At 45.4% G+C, this 24,537-nt stretch overlaps 1 protein-coding gene across 2 annotated transcripts; it reads right to left on the bottom strand.

Moving 5' to 3' along the window:
• Positions 1-7: 7 nt before the first annotated feature.
• On the bottom strand, positions 8-24,522 carry DNTTIP1 (deoxynucleotidyltransferase terminal interacting protein 1). Of its 2 annotated transcripts, XM_072801257.1 has the most exons (14): positions 24,349-24,522; positions 23,697-23,767; positions 22,726-22,822; positions 16,529-16,627; positions 10,887-10,955; positions 10,562-10,618; positions 10,248-10,304; positions 9,591-9,640; positions 9,361-9,406; positions 7,092-7,150; positions 6,930-6,990; positions 2,202-2,273; positions 480-535; positions 8-369 (listed from the first exon to the last, which is right to left on the bottom strand). In XM_072801257.1, the coding sequence occupies exons 1-14, from the start codon at positions 24,520-24,522 to the stop codon at positions 231-233; spliced, it is 1,107 nt and encodes a 368-aa protein (XP_072657358.1). In that variant the 3' UTR covers positions 8-230. The 2 variants fall into 2 exon arrangements, with proteins under 2 accessions (XP_072657358.1, XP_072657359.1); XM_072801258.1 differs by lacking the exon at positions 9,591-9,640 and having other exon boundaries at positions 10,246-10,304.
• Between the last annotated feature and the right edge of the window lie 15 nt (positions 24,523-24,537).

The raw sequence follows: 24,537 nt of genomic DNA, 5'->3' as shown, positions 1-24,537 counted from the left end.
ATCTAGCTCACTATTACAAACTGTTTAATTGTTTCTTAACCCGATAACTTTACAAACAGAACCACACGCCAGTCTGGGGGTGCTCTGTAGTGAGTCACTACAGACTAGCCCAGGCACAGCTTAATGCTGCTGAGATCCATCCAGGTGCAGTCCCAGCAGTGGCCTCCGCCACGTGGGTGCCAGGGCCTTGGAGGAGGGCTGCCAAGTGTAGCCAGGGGTCTTGGCTTCGGTCAGGTCTGTGGAGGCGCTTCAACAGCACGATGCTCGTTCTCTGTCCGTAGTGTCTCCATGTACTTTCGCATCTTCTCAACCATCCAGGAGGGCAGCACAAAGGATTTCAGCTCCTCCAACTTCAAGTCCAGGCATCCTCTGGAACAGACATTGAGGAGGGGTCAAAGCAAAGGAGGGTGTGGTCCCAGGGTCACCCCAAGGGGCTCCTGTGGGGGTGGGTGGGGCAGGGGACAGACAACCAGTTTTACCTATAGTCATCACTGGCTGCGAGGTCCCGGATGTCCTCCTCGATGAGGAGGTAGGCCTGGGGCAGAAGCAAAGAAGAGTGGTCATTGCCTCTGGTTCACTTCAACTCATTAACATTTGATTAAATGTGTGTTTAATGTAAGGGCTGGAAGGGAGGGGGGCATAATTCACAGTTTAGGAGGGGAGAGTAGTGAGTAGGGAGAGACTGTCTGGAGAATAGCTCCCTGAGTCAACCTTTCACTCAAATAGAAACTTTATGGATTAGGGAATGGGGACTGGTGTGACTTATTTATAGCCTTTTCCTCTTGAGCATGGGGCAGGGGGGGAGGATCAGAGGGAGAGGGAGAAGCAGGCTCCTCTGCTCCTGAGCAGAAGGCAGATGCTTAACTGACTGAGCCGCCCAGGCGCCCCCAGCCTCCTCCTCTTTTAAAAATGGACTCTGAGGTGGCATAAAGTGAAATGGCAAGAGAGTTATCAAAACACACAAGGGAACAGGGAATCAGGAGGAGGAAGCTGTATGTTAACTCTAGGAACTGAGATGATCTGGTTTTGAACTTGGCAAAAAGGGAAACAGGAGAAGCTGCACTGCTGTCTCTTCCTGGGCTGTACTGTCCAGGGGCCTGCAGCATGGCACTGGCACAATGCCACGGTCTGCAGTGGGAGAGAGCCTTCTCATAAGCTTACCACACAGGGGGTGTTGTTCATCACATGAGAAAGTCTTCTGTGGGAGACAGTTCTTTCTAGTCTTAGGGTCAGGGTTGTGTGTCCCCTGAGTAATCTGCCTTCATCTTATGAGGACTGTGAACTATGTAACCAATGAGATGTCCTTGAGAAGAGCCTACAGCTAAATTTGAGAAAACCCATGAAAGCATGCTAGTTTCCCAAGTCAGCAATGAAAAACACCTACCCATTTTAAAGCTAGTCTTGCTCATGGCTTTACATCCTGTCTCCTTTTTCCCATCTATTTCTTACTTGTGTTATGTTGCATTTTATGTATCAGTGCTAAGTTCCCTGAAATCTCACACAGGGTATAGGAATAAGTAGAGTAGTAAAACAGAAGACAGCTTTCCTTGCCAGAAAGGAGATGGCACATTGGTTTGTCTGCAAGGCCACTGAATTCTAATAGGAACAGTCCCCATGGTGGGACCGAGTCCTCAGATGGGGCACATTGCATGTGATGGACAAGGCCCTGCCAGTTTTAGAACACAACAGTGATTTCCCCAAGGCTGTAGCTCAATAAGCTATGAACTGTTTAAGCAGAGTTGATTCTGGATGGGGCTGCTAGGCATGGCAAACATGTTCCACTGCATGTGCTAACTCCGACGGACAGGAGATACTGCCTGGAGCACTGTGTTGGGAGAAGATCCTACAGCTGTGTCTGGTGGAAGAGTTGTGATCCATGAGTGCAGTCTGACAATGGACCCACGAGGGAAAAGTAGTGTTACGTGTGTCATATACCTGCCATTCTTATGCACAGCTAATATAATCTGAATATGAGGGATGATGTATGAGGGAGTGAGGGACCGGTGTGTGGGAAGGGAATCCAGGGATTAAGTCTGGTCTTCAGCATGAAGGAATGGGCTCTCTCCACCTGACAAGTCTCCCTTTCCACATTTATCAGGACTTGAGAATCTCAGACATGGAGGGAAGCTGCCACCAATAGCTGAAGCCTTGGCCCCTGGGCTGGGTGGGTTTCTGACAGTGCACGCGTGAATGGTGCTTACCATCTTCCCCCCTGTTGCCCGCATGTGATGCTGCTCGGCCAGCCAGTGCTTGTCCTGGGGGTCAGCTGCATACTGTGAGGGATAAAGTCACAGATGTTAGCCTAGTGTGAGGAAGTTTCCTCATTTGGTCCCGGAACAGCTCTCACCAAGACCTCGGCCCAGCCTGGTGAATGCAGAGCACTTGCCAACCTCTTCACAGCAAGCGGAGCTGAGCCCAGGAGGCCAGGGGATAGCACCCAAATCCCAGAGGTTTAGCACATGTCTAATCTCTACCTCTTCCTTTCTCAAGCACTCTGGCAGCTGGTCAGACTGGTGACTATTATTCTAGAGCTCTATTCCTTTTCAAATAACCTGAGGTAGTTTACCACACATGTCAACTGTTATGGTGACCATATTTTCTGAAACAAAAATCAGGACAGGTCATGCTCTGGGGGAGGCAGATGCACTTAAAAGAACTTCGTTTTGGGGATCCCTGGGTGGCGCAGCGGTTTGGCGCCTGCCTTTGGCCCAGGGCGCGATCCTGGAGACCCGGGATCGAATCCCATGTAGGACTCCTGGTGCATGGAGCCTGCTTCTCCCTCTGTCTGTGTCTCTGCCTCTCTCTTTCTCTCTCTCTCACTGCGTGCCTATCATAAATAAATTAAAAAAAAAAAAAAAAAAAAAAAGAACTTCGTTTTGGGAGGGGGGTGGAACAAGATGGTGGAAGAGTAGAGTCCCCAAGTCACCTGTCCCCACCAACTTACCTAGATAACTTTCAAATCATCCTGAAAACCTACGAATTCAGCCTGAGAATTAAATAGCTGGAACACTACAGAGAGAAGAGTTCATGCTTCTAACAAGTACAACTCGTTTTTAGCCACTCTGCACTGAGCAAAATGACTAGAAAGAACTCCCCACAAAAGAAAGAATCAGAGCAACTCTCTCCCACAGAGTTACAGAATTTGGATTACAATTCAATGTCAGAAAACCAGTTCAGAAGCACAATTATAAAGCTACTGGTGGCTCTGGAAAAAAGCATAATGGATTCAAGAGACTTCATGACTGCAGAATTTAGATCTAATCAGGCCAAAATTAAAAATAAATTAAATGAGATGCAATCCAAACTGGAGGTCCTAACGACGAGGGTTAATGAGGTAGAAGAATGAGTGAGTAACATAGAAGACAAGTTGATGGCAAGGAAGGAAGCTGAGGAAAAAAGAGAAAAACAATTAAAAGATCACGAGGAGAGGTTAAGGAAAATAAATGACAGCCTCAGAAGGAAAAATTTACGTTTAATTGGGGTTCCAGAGGGCGCGAAAGGGACAGAGGACCAGAAAGTGTATCTGAACAAATCATAGCTGAGAACTTCCCTAACTTGGGAAGGGAAACAGGCATTCAGATCTAGGAGATAGAGAGATGTCCCCCCCTAAAATCAAGAACTTGGTTTTGGAATTAGGTTTAAATTCTGGTTCCTGCCTTTTGTTAGATGGTGTCAACCTGGACAGTAATTTCCTTGAAACTCGGCTTCTTCATCTGTGAAACAGACAGTATTAATATTTATCTTATCTGGGGCTTGTTAAGGATAAAGGAGATAGTGCATAAAAAATGGTAAAGATAGTATCTGACACACAGTAAGTGCTCAATAAAAGTTTTATAAAATAGGTAGAACATTTGAAATAGAGACAAAGCTGAGAAATCTGTATGGCTACTAGTCTTTGAGTTTATTTTTTTTAATTTTTTTTTAAATTTTTTTAAATTTTTATTTATTTATGATAGTCACAGAGAGAGAGAGAGAGGCAGAGACACAGGCAGAGGGAGAAGCAGGCTCCATGCACCGGGAGCCCGACGTGGGATTCGATCCCTGGTCTCCAGGATCGTGCCCTGGGCCAAAGGCAGGCGCCAAACCGCTGCGCCACCCAGGGATCCCTAGCCTTTGAGTTTAAATAATTATTTCACTTCCCAAGTAATATAAAAAAATTTGAAAGTATGCATTTTTTAAAAAATTTATTTTATTTATTTTTAAAAGATTTTATTTATTCATGAAAGACAGAGCGAGAGAGAGAGGCAGAGACACAGACAGAGGGAGAAGCAGGCTCCATGCAGGGAGCCCAATGTGGGACTCAATCCCGGGTCTCCAGGATCATACCCTGGGCTGTAGGCGGCGCCAAACTGCTGCGCCACCAGGGCTGCCCTCTTTTCTTCTTCTTCTTCTTCTTTTTTTTTTTTTTTTTAAGATTTTATTTATTTATTCATGAAAGACACAGAGAGAGAGGCAGAGACACAGGCAGAGAGAGAAGCAGGCTCCATGCAGGAAGCCTGATGTGGGATCACGCCCTGAGCCGAGCCAAAGGCAGACACTCAGCCGCTGAGCCACCCAGACACCCCAAAAGTATGCATTTTCTAACTCAGTTTCAATCTTATTTCCAGGGATTTCTGATTCCTGCAGAATCACCCACACATGTTCATATGAGATGTTTGGGACAGACAGCATTTTTTGTAATAGCAAAACTGCTGGAAAAACATAAATATCCACTAATAGGGGAATATTGAAAAATTATGGAATATCTATGCTATGAATTCTTATTTGTTAGAAATAAAATGAGGGAGATTAAATTTAATAACATGGACAAATCTCTAAGTGGTCAGCTTTATAGTAGTCAGCTTACTTTTTCTATAAAGGGCCAGCTAGTAAATATTTTAGGTTTTGCTGGCCATATACATCTTTGTCACATATCCTTCATTTTAATTTTTATTATTGTTTTTAAAGATTTTATTAAAAATATTTTATTTATTTGAGAGAGAGAGAGAGTGCACACAGAGGCAGAATGAGAGAAAGAAGCAGACTCCCCCTTGAGCAGGGAGCCTGATGCGGGGCTCAATCCCAGAATCTTGGGATCATGACCTAAGCTGAAGGGAGATGCTTAACTGACTGAGTCACCCAGGTGCCCCAAGGTTTTATTTTTAAGTAACTTCTACACCCAACATAGGCCTTGAACTTACAACCCCAAGATCAAGAGTGCTCCACCAACTGAGCCAGCCAGGCACTCCCACTTTAAGTTTTTAAAATCACTTTTTTTGTCTTAGATTTTATATATTCATGAGAGAGAGAGAGAGAGAGAGAGAGAGAGAGAAAGAGAGAAAGAGAGAGGCAGAGACCCAGGCAGAGGGAGAAGCAGGATCCATGCAAGGAGCCCGATGTGGGACTTGATCCCGGATCCAGGATGGGGATGGGGTAACTGGGTGACAAGCATTAAGGAGGCACGTGATGTAATGAGCACTGGGTGTTATATACAACTAATGAATCACTGAACTCTATCTCTGAAACTAATAATACACTATATGTTAACTAAACAATTAAAAAAAAAAAAAAAAGAAAAAGAAATGTGAAGCCACTTGCCCAAGGTCATACAGCTGCTAAGTAGTGGAACCAGGACTGAAACCATGGTCTTAACCACTATGCTCCTGGAATTCCAAGGAGGTCCCAGAGCACATACACTGGGGGGGAACGATGCAGGAAGGGTTTTAGAAGAGGTGGATCTTGCAGAAGGGGCAGAGAGGGGAGGAAGGTCATCAGAGGGAATAGCAGGAGTTGAAGACACTTGAAGGAAAATGAAGTAGCACGTAGGCCACAGTGTCTAGGTGCTGAGGATCTCAGGGTGTAAGACTGAAGAAGTAGAAGCAGCAGGTCTGCCCTTCAAAGAATCTTAACTTGCACAGAATGTATTGGACAGAGCTGTAATTCTGGAACTCCAAGCCTTAGGTATACATGCAAAAATGCATATCTTGAACACACATGCACTATTTTTCCAATATATTTGGATACTTTTGTGATTAAAAAAACACAAATTCGGGCAGCCCGGGTGGCTCAGCGGTTTAGCACCGCCTTCAGACAAGGGCCCGATCCTGGGGACCCGGGATCAAGCCCCACATCGGCCTCCCTGCATGGAGCCTGCTTCTCCCTCTGCCTATGTCTCTGCCTCTCTCTGTGTTTCTCATGAATAAATAAATAAAATCTTAAAAAAAAAAACAAAAAACCCACTTCATTGAAGAGGGTAACTGATATCATGTTCCCTATTATTTTCTAAATAGTAGAGACCAAAGTACCTCTCTTTGAGAAGGGTTAGAACTGCTGCTTGAATAAGGTAATGGTTAAGAGCTCAGGCTTTGCTGAAGACAGACCAAGACTGAGTCTACTCACCATGTACTGGCTGAAAACTTTGGGCAAGTCATTTAGCCTTGTGTGTGTGTGTGTGTGTGTGTGTGTGTGTGTTTTAATTTGTAAAACAATAACAGCCATCCCTATTTTACAGGATAGCTCCCAGAGGTAATGCAAGTGCAGCAGGTGAAATGCTGTTTGGTCTGCAACAAGCACATAAGGAAAGTAGTTGTTGTTTTTTTAGATTTTATTCATTTGAGAGAGAGTGAGAGCATAAGCCTGGTGAGGGGCAGAGGGAGCAGCAGACTTCCTGCTGAGCAGGGAGCCTGATACTGGTCTTGGTCCTGGGATCTGGGATCATGACCTGACCTGAAGGCAGATGCTTAACTGCCTGAGACACCCAGGAAAGTAGTTGTTATTGAGGGGCAGAGGTGTTCATTAAATTACAAGAGGTGAAGGTTAAGGGCAGAGGGGTAACTGGAACCCAGAAGTCCTGACTCCCAGATCAGTATTTGTTCCCAGAATCTCTGTGCCCTCCAGAACTCCCAACACGCACACTGCAATGGCCTGCCTGCCTCCCAGCTTTCACTTACCTTAAAGAGGTGCGGGTGCTTGATGTAGATTCTCCCTCTGGTGCCCCCCATCCCCAGGGCCCTGAAAAGGAATGGAGGAGTGGTAAGGATTCCAGCAGCTACAGTCCTATGGGTGAGCCCCTGGGGTGCCCCCTCCCTCAGTGCCAAAGCTCTTAAACTTACTTGTTGGCTCGAGATCCCAACACAAAGGTGGTAGATTCATTCAGCCGGGCTGGGTCCCACTATGCAAAAGACAGAGATTGATGAGGATGAGGCTGACCTGGTGGGCAGGATAGAAATACTCTTCTCCTGCCTTCTCCTACCACCATCCATCCTCATCTACTATTCCAAACCGCTGATTCAAGAAACCAAGTACTGACAATAAAGACGTAAGATATAGTCTCTGGTCTGGGGCCGCAGACGTAATGTATAACCTTTTTTTTTTTTTTAAGATTGTATTTATTCATTCATGAGAGCCAGAGAGAGCCAGAGACATAGGCAGAGGGAGAAGCAGGCTTCTTGAGGGAAGCCTGATGTGGAACTCAATCCTGAGACCCTGGGATCATGACCCGAGCCAAAGGCAGATGCTCAACTACTGAGCCATCCAGGTGCCCTGTATATATAATTATACCAGCATGAGACAGGTGGGGATATAGGTGTTGGATGTGAAGGATGCCATGGGGGAGGGCAATAGGAAGGTTCCCTTATAGAGCAAATTCCCAAGTTAATTGTGGAAGGGCAGATGGGAGGAAGAAAGACCAATATAGGATGAATGGCAGGAAGTGAGAGTGGACTTGGCATGCTGGAGAAACCACAAGCAATTCTGTGCAGCTATAAGGCGAGAGAGCACAGATTAGGGAGTGGTAACAGATGAGATTGGAGAGGGGCAGTGAGGGGCTAGGCCTGGGTGTGCTGCTTTTAGGGGTTTGCATTTTATTTATTCTGTAGGCCCTGGGGAGTCACTGAGGTTTCCCAACAGGGAGAGCCAGATTTGCTTGAAAGACAGCTCACTCACCCACAATGTGGCTAATGGATTCAAAGTGGCAAGATGACAGGCAGTGAGTGGTTTAGAGGCTGCTGTACTAAAGGTTTCTGAAAGAAGATGAGGGTTTGAGCTCTGACAGCAATAAGGATGACAACAAGGGAAGAGAAGCTGTGATCTATTGTGAAGCAGAATCAACCAGGACCTGAGTGGACGTAGACGGAATGAGGGGAAGAGGGAAAGATGACTAAAGTCAAGAATGTCAAAGAGGGTCTCGGAAGAAAGATTCTGACTGTAACTTCGGATAGGCTGAGTTTGAAGTGCTAGGGAAATTCCAGGCAGGGAAGCCTAGCAGACAGCAGGAGACAAATTTTATTATTATTTTTTATTTTTTTAAAGATTTTATTTATGAAAGCAGAGAGAGAGAGAGAGAGAGAGAGAGAGAGAGAGAAAGGCAGAGACACAGGCAGAGGGAGAAGCAGGCTCCATGCAGGGAGCCTGATGTGGGACTTGATCCAGGTCTCCAGGATCAGGCTCTGGACTGAAGTGCTAAACCGCTGAGCCACCAGGCTGCCCCAGGAGACAAATTTTAAACAAGAGACATGTGCAACAAAGAGGTATGGCAGCTTTGCACACTCAGGTCCCTGAGATCCTAAGAGTGAATGAGATCATTCATAGCAACTTTAGAAGCAGGAGTGGGCCAGTGAGACAATTCTGAGGAATGCCCACTACATGGATCGCTGCTGAAGAAGAACTCACGAGAGAGAGAAGGAATGTCTGGAGAAAAACAGAAAGGTCAGGGAAATGTATGATCTTTGGCTCTAAAGGAGAGTTTAAGACGAAAGGCATGGTCACCAGGTAGGATCAGAGAGGGCCAGTAACCCCGAAGGTGGAGCATTTCTACTGGGATAGCCTCAACCAGGCACGTGGAACTTTCACCTACCTTACTAGGCTTCCATATGTGATTTTACCTGAAGAGAAGATTCTATTGCTAAAAGAGCTTGCCAACAATCATTCTGGAGGCAACAGAGGCTAATGGTTACGAGCAAAGGCTCTGGTGGCAATGGAACTTGGCTTTGAGACTTGGCTTGACCATTTGGCAGCTTGTGACTCTGAGCAGGTCTCTAAGCTTTAATATAAGAGCAGGTCTCTAAGCCTTAATTTAAGATAACAACACTTAATACACTACACCACAACAGAGTAACAATATATCTCGTAAGATTGTTATAAAGATTAAATGAGATGACATACAAAAGATTTAGGGCAGGGTCTGTCATATATTAAGCACCCCTAGTTCCAATCCCAGTTTAAGATCTTCTGGGAGGCCAGCAGGGTTGCAGGTGCCGGGTGGGGGTTGGGGAATAGGTTCAGTGGCTCTGGAATGGCGTGCACACATCCCTCATGGTGGGTCCAGGGCCTTGACTGGGTCTCTCTGGGACAGTGGTCACTGCCGTGCTTATATAATCATACCTTGGGGCCTTCTCGGCGAATTGGTTCACAGGACTTTGGTTTCCATCTGATTGGAAGGAAAGAAGAAAGGTGACTCCTCCGAGGTGAGGCCTAGGGCTGGACCAAGCCTGCTGGTGGTGGTGGGAGTTCCTCACACACTCTTGCTTTGGCCCTGGTGGTCTTTCCTCCTTGTAACCCATTGGAGGAGGTATGAAGACAAAATGCCATTCTAGGATTGGCTCTGGGATTACCTAGCCATGCAGGCAGGTCCAGGAAGCTCTCTGAGCTGTCGTTTCCTCCTCTGTGAAAAGGAAGGAACAACAGCAACTGTCCCTCCTCCTGTGTTTGTGAGCCTCAGAGCTGCTTCAAGGGGGGGACCCAGTCATGATGTGACGGCCTCACTGCTCTGTCTCTTAAGCCAGTGGTTTCAGACTGTCCCTGCTGCTCCCAACCAGACCGGTGTGGCTTTCTCGATCAGACTTCCACATAAAGTTTTATTTGAAAAAACTATTCCGTTGCTTCAAAAACCATTGTAATACTATTTTGCTCATTAGCTTGGTTGACCTTGGATAAAAATTCTGTTTCCCGATTTACAAAATTAATTACACCTTCCCTAGAGGGTGGTTGCAAGGATTAAAAGATAATGTACGGTGTTTAGAGCAGTTATGCAATGTTAGAAACAGCTCTGGTATTTAATCAAGCTGGGCTGAACAGTTCTGGGGCAAAAGCAGGATAAAATAGTGTCCTCTTCTTGCTGCCTTCTTTGCCCATCCCTCAAACCAGACTAACCCTCCTCCATGGCGACTCAAATAGCTGGATCTGATTTCAGCAGGTGAGGAACTCTGGCCTCTCTCCCTCCAGGCCCACCCTCGCCCCACTCTCAACACACTGCTGCCCCCTACTCACACCATGCCAGCGGCTGCCCGGTCATTCGACAGCATGTGTCCAGGAGGCCGTCCTTTCCTCTGCCAGAAAGAACAGCCGTCAGAGGCCTGACCCTGTGGGAAGCCCCAGCCCACCACACTGGCAGGCCCAGGGTCATTTGTTGGAGATGGCCTTCCAAAGAGACCAAATGATGCTTGAGAGCAAACAGGGAGAGTTAACAGTCTCCAGGGGTCATACTTCTCATGCTAGAAAGGCCCCACATGTGTGGAAAAAGCCCTCTACCTTCTTCTGGAGTTGTAGGGCTTTTTCTCAGGCAGAAAATATGGAGATGAGTTACCTTTTTGGGAACAGGGCTTCCTCGATGGGCACATTCCTCTTCTGTCTGTCGGCCACGCTGAAGAAAAATAGAAGGGAGGGGTCAGTGGAGAGTCAGTGCCTGGGAGCGGCAGGTCCCTGGGGGCTGGAGAAGACAGAGTCCTGGACTGTACACTCAGGCCCCTCCCTGGGCTGGGCCTCGGAAGCTCTCCCAGCATGATGCCATTTGGACCTGGTCCTACGAATGAGTAATCTGTGGAAGCTCCCCGGGTCCACAGAGTTCATCTGCCTCCCAGCTGCATCGGTCTCCCCCTCTAACACCCCAGACACAGACAAGTGATTCTGACCTTTATCCCTGGAAGCTCATGGGCCAATCTGGGTATTACTTTTTCTCCATCTGAAAACAGGAGTTTAGCCTGAAGGGAAAAGACCAAGTGTTAACAGTCACTATTTTGGTGGGTAATAGCTGGGTTAAAACTCCAAACTGGGTTGAAATGTTTTCATGGTCAGTAAAAGGCACCCCAAGATGTGCATATATGTAGATATGTTTTTTTTTTTTTAAACCTTAAGTACAGTTGACCCTTGAACAATATGGGTTTGCACTGCACAGGCCCACTTATATTTTTTTCAATTAAATAAAAACAGTACAATACTACAAATGTATTTTCTCTTCCTTATGATTTTCTTAGTAACATTTTCTTTTCTCTAGTTTATTTTACTATAAGAATACAATCTGTAAAACATATACAAAATAGGTGTTAATCAACTGTTGATATTATTGGTCAAGTTTCTGGTCAACATAAGTCATTAGTAGTTTTTTGGAGTCAAAAGTTTATATGGGGGAGTGCCTGGCTGGCTCAGCTGGTAGAGCATGTGGCACTTCCCTGGTTTTCCTCCTACTTGCCTGGCCATTCTCTGTTGGCTTTCTTTGGTGGCTTATCATCCTCAATGTGGTTCATTCTGTCTTCTTCCATTTGGTACTCTATCTGCTCTCATCATGCTCACAGCTTCAATTAACATCAATAAATTGATGACGCCCATATTTTAAAAAAATGTGTGTACAGTTGACACACAATGTTGACTATGATTTTTTCTCTTGAGCTGTGGCCTCTTCTTTGAGCTCCAGATTCATATAACAGTCTTCCTGGTGTCTGTTGTGTGGAGGTCCCAAATTTGCTAAATCCAATACTGGGTTCATGAACCTTCTCCAAACATTGCAGTGAAGAGTGTACAAGCCTCTGTGTGAAATTTGTGCATGTTTTGCAGTAATTCATACTGTCTGCCTAACCAGACTGTAGGTTTTAGAAGAATAGGAACCCTGTGTGGTCCTTTGCCATTTGTTCCTTCATTTTCTCCTTCATTCATGCATGCAGTCATTTAGCACACACTCAGTGTCCACACATTCAGTCATATTCTAGGACTGGGCATACCGCAGTGAACCAGTGAACTCTTGTAAAGCTCAAGCTTTCAGCAGAGGTGGGGGTGGAAAGGGAAACAGAAAATAAATTCATCAATAAGTAAGGTGACAGAGATTACCTGAAGGTGGGGAAGGAGATGGGGGGGCTACTTTATTTATTTTAAAAAAGATTTTACTTATTTATTTTAGAGACACAGAAAGAGAGCATGAGCGGTGGGGAGGGGTATAGGGAGAGGGAGAATCAGATTCCCTGCTGAGCAGGGAGCCTGACTTGGGGCTCAATCCCAGGACTCAGAGATCATGACCTGAGCCAAAGGCAGACCTTAGCTGATGAGCCACCTAGGTGTCCCTGGGGAGCTACTATAGATGGAGTGGCCAAGGAAGGCCTTTCTGATGAGGCAATATTTGAGCTAAATCTGAAGAAAAGGAGGCAGCTATTGAAAGAGTTAAGGACAGAACAGCAAGTGCAAAGACCCTGAGCTTGGTGTAAATGGAGAAGCAGAAAGGATTCCAGTACAGCTAGAAGACAGCCAATGAGGGAGTAATGGGATGGGATGAGTTAAAGAAATGGGCAGGAGCCAGTCCAGGTAGGGCTCTGGTGATCACGTTGAGATATCAGGGTTTTATTCTGCTTGCAGTGGGAAGTCACTGGGTTTTAAAGAGGAGAGGAACACACTCTGGTTCATCTTTAAAAGGATAGGTCTGCCTGCTGTGAGAATGGATGGGGAGAAGGCAAGAATGGAAGCATCTCAGGGCTGATACACACATCTGGGAATTAACAGCAGTTAAACTGGTTTAAAGTGTCAGGACTGGAGGGAATCAGCTAGAACGAGAGTGAACCACAGAAGAGAAGACGAGCTGGTCCAGGAAGCCAAGGATGAGTGGATGTAAAGTCAAGGCACTGGAAGTGAGAAAGGAGTGTTCCAAGAAACATGAAATGATCCCTGTGACAAATGCCACCAAGAAGTTGGGTAAACTGAGGATAGTTAGGGTCCACAGGATTTGAAAACATGGAGGTTACTGATCATCCTGATATAAAAGAGGGGTTTCAGTGAAGTGGTGGGGACTGAACAAAATGAGCAAAAGAATGAACAGGAGGTGACAAAGTGGAACCAGCAATAGCCACCTTCCCCAAAGTTGAGCTGTCAAAGGGAACAGAGACAGTGTGGCAGCTAAAGGAGACCATGGGTTCAAGAGTGGAATTTCTCCTCATTGTATTCCTAGTGCCCAGTGAATGAATGCATGTGTACAAAAATATACAGAGGGAAACTAAAAAAAAAAATGTACTAAAACGTTAATAGAAGTTATTGCTGGTAAGGAGATTATTAGAAATCTTAGTTTTCTTCCTTATGATTTATATTGTCTAATTTTATTTTTATTTATTTATTTTAAAAAAGATTTTATTTATTTATTCATGAGAGAGACAGAAAGAGAGAGGCAGAGACATAGGCAGAGAAGCAGGCTCCATGCAGGGAGCCAGATGCGGGACTCAATCCCGGGACTCCAGGATCATGCCCTGAGCTGAAGGCAGACACTCAACCACTGAGCTATCCAGGCATCCCTATGTTGTCTAATCTTAATATAAACCAGCAGCAGGTAACATTTATTGAGTCTTTGTTACTGATCTAAATGCTTATGCTTTAAGAGTATTACCACAGGTCCCAGGTCCCTCTCTTTCTCTCTGCGTCTTTCATAAATAAAACCTTAAAAAAACAAACAAAACAAAACAAAACAAAACAAAACAAAACAAAACAATCCTATATATCCATTTTGCAGATGAGAAAACTGAGATTTAGTAAGGTGAGGTAACTCACCTCAAGTCATACAGCTAGTCAGTGGTAAAGTCAGGACTCCTATCTGGACAGTGCAAATCAAGAGAAAGCCTGCATTCTTAACTATCATGCCACATTTTTCTTTTTTCTTTCTTCTTCTTCTTTTTTTTAAAAAATATTTTATTTATTCATGAGAGACAGAGAGAGAGAAGCAGAAACACAGGAAGAGGGAGAGGCAGGCTCCTTGCAGGGAGCCCCATTTGGGACTCGATCCCAGGACCCTGGGTTCATGCCCTGAGCCCAAGGCAGACACTCAACTGCAAGCCATCCAGGAGCCCCATGCCACATTTTTCTTAACAGATGTATATTACTTGATTAAAATGAACAAACAAAAACAACTACCATGCAAACAAAAAATGCAAGGCAAAGGGTTACAGAATAGATTAGCCATTTCTCCCTAAGAAATTGCCAGAAAGGGGTAGCTAAGGAGATTAGGGAGCATGACTGAGATGGCCAATGATGTGGTGCTTCAAGTGCAAACAAGCAAATCAAGCCTTAACCCAAACAAAAACCCCTCTCTAATTGTCTCATGTCCAGTCTGAAGAATCTCTTCATGCAACAAGAAGTTCTGTATGCAGTTTAGACAAGGGGACCCCAAAGAACTTCCAAGTATCCTGGGCAACCTAAAGCCAGGCTCTGTTGTGAGGCAGTTGTGTATTATAATTATGAATAGAACTTCCAAGTATTTAATATCTAGCAGGTTCTGTGTTGTATGCACCCACACTGTGCTGGTAGTAGATGTGTATTTATTTTCTCATTTAATCCTCAAAGCAAACCACTGGGATTCCTACTCTCAATTTTAGGGATAAGGAAACTGAGGAACAGAAAGGTCAAAAAAGACTTGTTTGAAGTTTCTTGATTTGTCTGGTTTCCAGCTGGACTTTGGGCTTTCTACTTTCCTGTGTTCCAATTCCTGTGCTCTGATCACCCATTGTCTCTGTTCCACACTCCAGCTTCCCAGTCATATCAAAACTGGCAAGGGGGACTGCGCACGAGGTAGTTGCAGGGACTCAGGAGACTGTAAAGGTGTACCCATCCACGATCTGGGAGTACAGATCATGCCCAGTTCACTTTAATATTGTCTTTCATGGAGACTCCTGAAGAGTTTCATACATTTCCCTTCCAATCTCTAGGGCAGATTCCCAAACCAATCTCCTTATGGCCACCAGAGTGAGCTTTCTTTTCTCTTTTCTTTTCTTCTTTCTTTCTTAGATTTTATTTATTTATTTATTCAAGAAAGAGAGAGAGAGAGGCAGACACAGGCAGAGGGAGAAGCAGGTTCCATGCAGTCCCGATGCGGGACTCGATCCCGGGACCCCAGGATCACGCCCTGGACCAAAGGCAGGTGCCAAACTGCTGAGCCACCCAGGGATCCCCCAGAGTGAGCTTTCAAAATGCAAATCTCAGTAGGTAGCTCTTTTGCTTAAAACTCTACACCTATCATTTGGCTTGATTTGTCTCTGCTTACCTTTCCAACCTCACCATGTATCATTCTCTCTCCACTTTCTGAAACTAGTAACCTTGGCTTCTTTGTGTCTCTTGGATGGACTCTGCTTTCTTTTGCCCCCAAGCTCTGAACCTTTTAGTGTACTCTTCATTGCCTCATATGCTGAGAGCATTTAGAACAGTTCCTAATTACAGATCTATTGTACAATTAACGGAGCAACGTCAGGAATCTGGGGGTAAAGACTATGTCTGTTTTGACAGCGCTGTTGGGGCCTGGCACAGAAATGGCACACAGGAAGCTCTCAGTACATATTAGCTGGAGAGGTAAAAAACTCAAGAAAGCATTCTGGGATGCGGTTGAGACTGAAGGTTTATCAATTTAATTTTGATTCAATTCAAACTTATAAGACCATTAACAAACTGCCATGTTTTATCATCAGCAGATGTTATAAATGACTGTAACATACTACAGTCCCAGAGTGAAGTAATGAGTTGGCCTCCTACGAGTCTGGTTAGCTTAAATGTAAGACCATGAGAAACAGATGAGCTTTTATTGTACTAATGATATAGTTCCGCCCTCTCCAAAGCTGAGGCGCAGGCCCTGGTCTTGCTCATTTCTGAGGCTGTGCCTGAGCAGGCTGGCCAGCCTACCTTCCAGAAGACATTACTCTCTCTCTCCTGAGAATCACCCTCTTAGGACTAAGCTCAAACCAGTCTGTGGCTCTGAGTGTGAAGAAATTTCCATCTCTAACAGCTAGTGGTTTCACAGTCAAGTACAGAATCTGGGTGATGCTGACAATTCCTATTAATAAGAACAGCTGACAGCGCAAACAGGTTCACTTCTGTTTTGGGAACATGGGCATTTTTAGACCTGATGTCATGCCTCCTGAGCACAGCCCATGAGGCAGGGAGGCAGAAAGGGTGACAGGCCCCACAGTACCAAAAGGGGCTATGACTACTTGGAGAGTGAAGTCACCACTTGCAGAGGTGAGAGAGTCCCCAGCTATTCTACCTCTGGCTTGTTCTGAGCCACAGTTTCTTCATCTGGACACTAGGGATTAAAATATGCCTCCTGGGAAGCCAATGAACTAAAGCGTGTGAAAGCATCTATCCTGGCACCTGGCACAGAGTAGCCACTTCCCTTCTATCAGCAACAGCTCCAGGTCCTCTCTGGAGGTTAGTGGCTTGTCAGACATCTCCCAAAATATCATAGAAGTGACTACACTTCTTAGCAAAGCCCTGAGGACTAAGCCCAGGCCTACATCTCTGCATCTCTTGTCCCTTCAGGTCTCACCTGCTCCAGGCAGCTCCGACAGGCCTCCTGGATCAGCTGCTCTGCGTCCACTTCTTCCCCGACATTGTCTCTGACGTTCAGTGCTGCCTTCTGGAAGAACTAGGGAGAAGTGCAACAGAAGACAATGTCAGAAGATCTGCTAATTTTCAACAACTTGAAGGAAACTGATTATGAAAGAGAAGCTTTTATCTTACTCTCATACAGAAGGGAAAAGCGATTATGAATGTGGCTTTCACATCAGACAGATTTAGAGTTCAATCCTAGGCTGTACTTTATCCTGTCTTAAGGAGGGTAATGATCATCGAAGTGCCCAGAGTCTGGTCATTACAGCATTAATGTTAAAAGTGTGGTGACATTATGGATGATTTCTTTCTTTTTTTGCTTATCTATAGTCTCTCAATTTTTACAATATATCTGTATTAGTTCTGCAGAAGAGAGAAGAATGACAGTGCCTGCAGTGAACAACCCAGGGCAAGCCAGAAGAGTCTGAGAGCAGAAGGTCCTCCCTGAATTCTGAGTTTGCCCAATTGGGACTGGCAGCATGAGACTTGGTCAGAGTCCATGGACACCAGCAGTCTCAATCAGCAGGGGAAGGTAAAGGGACAAGGTTCCTCCACTGGGGATGAGGGAGAGCTGGAGCCTGAAAACACTGAGGAAGAGGTGATGGGAGGTCCCAAGTGGAGGCACTTGGAAACACATTCATAATAAGAGTCCGAGTAGTGTCTTTAGAAGACAATGTCATACAGAAAAATTCTGCACCTATAACCACTGCTCCTATTATGGGAGACAACTATGGGGATGTATTTTCTTTAAAAAATTTTAAGTAGGCTCCATACCCCCCAACCTGGGGCTTGAACTCATGACCCTGAGATTAAGAGTTCCATGCGTGGGGTCCCTGGTTGAGCAGGCCGACTCTCGATTTCAGCTCAGGTCATGATCTCAGGGTTGTGAGATTGAGATCCACACAAGGTTTCATGCTCAGTGGGAAGTCTGCTTCTTTCCCTCCCTCTGACCTCCCTCCATTCACATTCTCATAAATCAATCAATCAATCTTAAAAAAAGAGAGAAGAAAAAAAGAGTTGTATGCTGTACTGCCTGAGCCAGCTACTCCCCAAGGGGATGTACTTTTATTTTATTTTATTTTATTTTATTTTTTAATTAATTAATTAATTAATTTATGATAGTCACAGAGAGAGAGAGAGAGAGAGAGAGAGAGGGGCAGAGACATAGGCAGAGGGAGAAGCAGGCTCCATGCACTGGGAGCCCGACGCGGGATTCAATCCAGTGTCTCCAGGATCGTGCCCTGGGCCAAAGGCAGGCGCCAAACTGCTGCGCCACCCAGGGATCCCTGTACTTTCATTTTATATTTAGCAAGGTCAAATGCCTGCTATCGTTAATGTCCAACCAAGGAGAAGAACAAGAAGGTTTGGATTAGAAACCTCACAAATTCTTCAGGCCAAATTAAACAAATGGTCAGATGAAATTTCATTTCATTTCATTCATTTAAAGATTATATTCATTTATTCATGAGACACACAAAGAGAAGCAGAGACATAGGCAGAGGGAGAAGCAGGCTCCGTGCAGGAAGCCCGATGTAGGACTCGATCCTGGAACTCCAGGATCATGCCCTGAGCTGAATGCAGGCGCTTAACCACTGAGCCACCCAGGCATCCCATGAATTTCATTTTAAAAGAAAAACCCTAATGAAAAAAATAAAACAAACAAAAATAAAACAAATCCCTAAGAACTAAAGATTAATACTAGTGTTCAATATTGATTACTGGGTAAGTGGGTAAGTGAAAGCTAGCTAAAACAATCTGGATTCTTCACAGCCAGCCTGTGAGGTGGGAAGTGTAATGAACATACAGGGGGTGACTGTAAGCAATCTCTGAACCTAAGAATGAAATCTGGTCCCACAGAAGGCATTTGCAAATGCTGCTGGGAGAAAAACAAAATTGTACAAGCTTCTGGACAGAAATTTTCTTGAAAGATGTTTTCCGTTCCTTTTTTAAGAAAAAAAATTTTATTCATTTATTTGAAAGAGAGCATGCGCATGTGTGCACATACACATGAGTGGGGTGGAGGGTGAGAGGGAGAAGCAGACTTCCCACTGAGTAGGGAGCCAGACTCAGGGCTTAATCCCAGGACCGAGATCATGATGTGAGCTGAAGTCAGATGATTAATGGACTGAGCGACTCAGATGCCCTTGTTTTCCTTTCTATCCACCAATTCATCTCTAGAAATCTATCCCCCAGAGAGACTCTCACAAGTGAATGAACATGTGCTCTCCAAATGTTCAGTGTAGCACTATTTGTAATAGAGAAAAACTGAAAATAATCCAAATGTTCTTGAGACTATAGAATTAAATTGTGGTACCTCCATACAATAGGGTACTCTGCAACTGTTACAAACAAATCAGGCTGATGGGGTACCTGGCTGGCTCAGTCAGTAGAGCACATGACTTTTGCTCTCATGGTTGTGAGTTTAAGCCCCAAGTTGGGCCTAGAGATTACTTTAAAAAAAAAAAAAAGAAAAAAGAAAAAAAAGAACCATGATCTAGAAACATGACCAAATTATATCATTTTTTTTTTTAATTTATGATAGTCATACAGAGAGAGAGAGAGAGAGAGAGAGAGAGAGAGAGGCAGAGACACAGGCAGAGGGAGAAGCAGGCTCCATGCACAGGGATCCCGACGTGGGATTCGATCCCGGGTCTCTAGGATCGCGCCCTGGGCCAAAGGCAGGCGCCAAACCGCTGCGCCACCCAGGGATCCCCCAAATTATATCATTAAATGAAAACATTGAGCTGCAGAACAGTGTGTGTAAAATAATGCCATGTACTTTTTGAACGTGTGCACACGTACCTGCCCATAAATAAATATAGGAGACCTATGGTCACTGTTAATAGTTTGGTATCTCTAGGAAGTTTTAGTGACTTTAGGTTTTTACTTTTTAAAATATCTGTATTATTTTCCCCAATATTTTATGAAAAATTTCAAACATCAAGTTGAATTATTCCATCAGTGAACACTAACATCTACCATGTTGAGTCTATAACATTTTACCGTATGTTATCACATATCTATTTACTCATGCCTTCGTCCATCCATCAATCTATTTTATAAGATATATTAGAATATTAAAAAAATAGGGATGCATTTAATAATTGCAGAAATAAAGCAATAATGATGAATAATGTCTTAGATGAGATCAGCCATACCTAGAAGTTATTATCCTAACCATTTTTAAGACATTGGATACTTGAAATTTGGGGACAATGTCAAACAAAGTGATCAGAGGAGGTCAGTCAGCAGTGTGAACTTACCTGAAGTGAGGATATAATCTTTTCAGCCTCTTGTCTGAAAACAAGGGTGATGAAGAGGTATCCTGACAGATTATATTAAGAAGGGAGCCCAGAGTTAAAAATTGTGTCTATCCAGCATTTGTCCAGGAGAGAAAGTTGTTGAATTATGGTATCTGCTATTGGGAAGCAATAAGGAGAGGGCTTTGGAGGCAGGCAATCCTGGACTGAATCTTGGCCTAGTCTTTTCCTAGCAGCTTAAACTCTTTACTTCTGCATATGTAAAGGTGAGGTAGGAGAATACATGGTGCAGTCTAGAATATGCAATAATTAGGGGTAGTAGTAACAGGGTATACAGCAAAGTATGGCTGGGATCTGATTATAGCAAGCCCTATGTGCCATGTTAAGGAATCTGGGTTTTATCTAGAAGGTAATGGAAAGTCACCAAGGGATTTTTTTTTAAAGATTTTATTTGAGAGAGAGAGAGAGAGAGAGCGCGCGCGCGCACGCAAGCATGAGTAGGGGGAGGGACAGAGGAAGAGGGAGAAACAGGGCTCCTGAGCAGGGAGCAGGGATCCTGACATGCAGCTCAATCCCAGGACCCAGAGACCATGACCTGAGCTGAAGGCAGGTGCCTAACTGAGCCACCCAGGTGCCCACCAAGGGATTTTATTTTATTTATTTGTTTTTTTAAAGATTTTATTTATTTATGATAGACATAGAGAGAGAGAGAGAGGCAGAGTCACAGGCAGAGGGAGAGGCAGGCTCCATGCCAGGAGCCCAACGTGGGACTCGATCCTGGGACTACAGGATCGCACCCTGGGCCAAAGGCAGGCGCTACATTGCTAAGCCACCCAGGGATCCCCAAGGGATTTTAAATAGAGGAGTGACACCCTTATATTTATACTTTAGAGGTCACTGGCAGCTGTATGGATGCAGGGGAAGAAGAGCAGCAGTTGGAAATTGTAGTAGGAGCCTTGAACCAAGGCAGAGGTGAGGAAGAAGAAAGGTATGCAAGACAGATTGTGAAGTGGAATGTACAGGACTCTGGGTGGAGAAGGTGAAGGAAAGGCAGAGCCCTAGGTTTCTGGTTTCTAAGTGAATGTAGTCCAATTCAAACTTCACGTGTCCAAAACTGAGCTCCTGATTCCCCCTGCCTGTTCCTGTTTTCCTCATATCAAGTCAGTGGCAACGTTGTTGTTATAGCTGCCCTGGACAGATAACTTGCATGATTACCTTAGTTGTTCTTTTACCCTGCACATCTGAATCATCAGCAATACCTTTGTCTTATTTATTTTTTATTTAAAGATTTTTATCTATTTGACAGAGAGAAAGAAGAGAGTGAGCACAAGTGAAGGGAGAGGCAGGAAGAAGCAGACTCCCCACTGAGCAGGGAGCCTGATGAAGGGCTTAAGCCGAGAACCCTAAGACCACGACCTGAGCCAAAGGCAGACACTTAACTGACTGAACCTCCCACACCCCTTTAAAATACATATGGAATGGGATTCTTTCCCAATACCCTTACTGCTAACACTCAAGCCACTATCCTCTCAAGCCTCCTAACTGATTCTCCTGCAGGTGATTCACATCAGTCAGACTGACCCTTTAAAAATGTTTAGATCAGGGCAGCCCTGGTGGCTCAGTGGTTTAGCGCCACCTTTGGCGGGGCATAATCCTGGGGACCCGGGATCAGGTCCCACGTTGGGCTCCCTGCATGGAGCCTGCTTCTCCCTCTGCCTGTGTCTCTGCCTCTCTCTCTCTGTGTCTCTCATGAATAAATAAAATCTATAAAAAATATTAAAAAAATGTTTAGATAAAAAAAAAAAGTTTAGATCCAGTGCTCTGCCCAAAAGTCTAAAAGGGCCTCTATTTTACTCAGAGTAAACCCCAATATCCTTACCATGGCCTCAAAGGTTCTGCATGAACTGGGCCCCTATTTTCTTTGATTACCTCTCCTTATTCTCCTCCTGGCTCAGTCTGCTCTAGCCACACTGGAGACTTTTTTTTTTTTTTAAAGATTTTATGTGTTCATTCATTAGAGAGAGAGAGAGAGGCAGAGACACAGGCAGAGGGAGAAGCAGGCTCCACACAGGGAGCCTGACATGGGACTTGATCCCAGGTCTCCAGGATCCCACCCTGGGCTGAAGGTGGCACTAAACCGCTGAGCCACTGGGGCTGCCCGAGACTTTGTTGCTTTGAGTGTCCAAGCACACTCCTGCCTCAGGGTGTCTGCTCTTGTTCCCTCTGCCTGGGGTGTTTTCCCCTGATGTGTCCACACAGCTTGTTTTTCTCTCCCTTTATTCAGGTGTCTGCTCACATGTGGCTTTCCTGGACACAATCTATGAAACAGCACTACTGTTCCCCACTGGTTACTCTCTCCCCCTTCTCTCTGGCATTTCCTAGCATAGTACTTATTTGTTTAAAGAGGGCAGAGACACTGTTCATTTTGTTTGCTGCTGCATCCTCAGTGCCTGCTATAATGGTGGGTGCTCAGTACATGCTTCTTGAATGAATAAACAAACATAAGAGGAAGAGGTTTAGGAAGAAAGAGTTCAGCTCTGGACATGCTGTTTCAAGCATCTAGGGGACAATCAGGTAGAGTCATGTGGAAGTTTATTTATAGGCCTAGAAAGGAATTTTAAATAATAATAATGTTGATCCTGTTAAACAAATAAGAAAGACACTTGTTTGTAACATGGTGCAGAGCACATTAAACTTAAATTATTTTATCCTCATAATAGCTTGGCGAAAGAGGTATTCAAATTACCTCTAAAGAGGGCGAAAAAAGTTCTCAGGGATTCAGAATTGGAAAACCTGACTCATCTGTTTGTACCAAAAAGAGCGAGGGGGATTGTAATGTAGGAAAGGTCTGCCCTTGCATCTCTGTACCTCTCACCTTCATATACTTGTTGAAGACCGTCTGGATCTCCTCGTTGATGCTAGGCTGCAGGACAGCTCGAAGGAGGTCCATGGAAATGGCAGGATCTGTGAAACTGCATTCAGGAGGGAGACACAGTCAGGGGTCATGTCCCAAACATATCTTTCCTAGTCTGCCCAGCCAATTATTGACACAGGCTCCTTTAATAACAGTAATAGCTTCTATTGAAAACAAGCTATGTGCCCAGGTTTCTGTGCAAATGAAACATATGTATGGCTTTATTCCATTTTCATAAGAACCCTACAAAATAAGTATTATTTTTTAAAGTGTTTTATGAAATACAAAGTCTATACACTTTTTTTTTTTTTCATTTTAACAAATAGTTTTAGTGAACATCCACTTAATCACTACTCAGGTCAAGAAATTTAATCAGGATCCCATGGGTCCATTGTGCTCTCTCCCTTCACTGAGATAAATACTACTATTAGCCTCACTTCTTTCTTTAAAAAAATAAAAAAAAAAATTTTATTTATTCATGAGACACACATAGAAAGAGGCAGACACAGGCAGAAGGAGAAGCAGGCTCCATGCAGGGAGCCCGATGCAGGACTCCATCCCTGGACTGAGAGCATGCCCTGAGCTGAAGACAGACGCTCAACCACTGTGCCACCCAGGTGCCCCAGCCCCACTTTTTTCTAAACCTCTATGCTATTTTGCCTCTTTAGAGCCCTCAACCACAGAGCGAGTGAGTGTTAGGATCTTAGGCACTGCTGAATTCATGATTCCTCCTATTTTGTACAAGAGTTCAGAGGTGGCAATGATTCAACCAAGGTCACATCCAGAGTGACAAAAGCCGAGTCTCCTTTTTCCTAGTCCATTGCTCCTTCTAACAGCTGCTGATCTCTCTTCAGCTCTGTGTAGTGGGGACCCCAAGGGTGCCATCCAAGCCAATCAATGCCGGGGAGGTCAATACTCAGGCCCAGCCTTACCTTGTTGTCATCTGTGAGCGGCGGCCCCTTCGCTGCACCTGCCTGTGCTTTATCATTATGTTCCAAGGGTTCTGTGGGGACCAAGGGAACAGATGTCACCGAGGCTTGTGACACTAGGGTACAGGTGGACGGTGAGTATGAAGTTAAACGTGGACACCTCTGCTTCTCAGGTACTGTCAGCATCTCTCCCACCCTCGGGTAGGCGGGAGGGCAGCGGTTGAAAGGTCCTGCCGGGGTGGAGGAACTGAAGTTTCCTGCCTGGAAAAGTCCCAACCCCACCCTTTCTGGGATGGGAGAGGGAAGGGAACCAGTGTTTACCGAGGGACCACTCTGGGGCTGCTAGCGTGCTGGGCGCTCTGCTCGCCTTTACACCCCATCCCCGTAACAACTTTACGAGGCAGGCACCAATCCTCTCCATTTTACAGAAGAGGAAACTGGAGCTCAGAGGTGACAGGACCGGCTCACATCGCCTAGCCTGGAGGGCGGCACCAGAATTTGAATCCGGGTGGTCGGACTGCGAAAACGCCACCGCCCTGGGCAGCACCAGCCGCCGCGTTCTCTCGCCCGCGGGCCAGGGTCCCGGGAGCCCGAGGCCCAGCCGGCCCGAGCCCAGCCCCAGCCCCGGCCCCGGCCTTCCCGGGGGCGCCCTCACCGTGAGTACCAGCTGCCCCGCTGCGCCCGCGTCGCCCAGCTCGGAGCCGCCCCGCTCTGCCCCGCCGGGTCCCCGCGGCTGCTCGGCGTCGCCAGTGGCCCCCATGGCTCCCCCGGCGCCCCCCAACCTCAGCCCGACTCTGCCACCGGCCGGAAAGTGGCCCTGTGACGTCATTGGAGGGCGCCGCGA

Source organism: Canis lupus, chromosome 26, assembly GCF_048164855.1.
Source record: "Canis lupus baileyi chromosome 26, mCanLup2.hap1, whole genome shotgun sequence".
Classification (NCBI taxonomy): Eukaryota; Metazoa; Chordata; class Mammalia; order Carnivora; family Canidae; genus Canis; species Canis lupus.
Note: the sequence above shows the minus strand (reverse complement) of the source record. Positions and strands in the feature narration are given on the sequence as shown.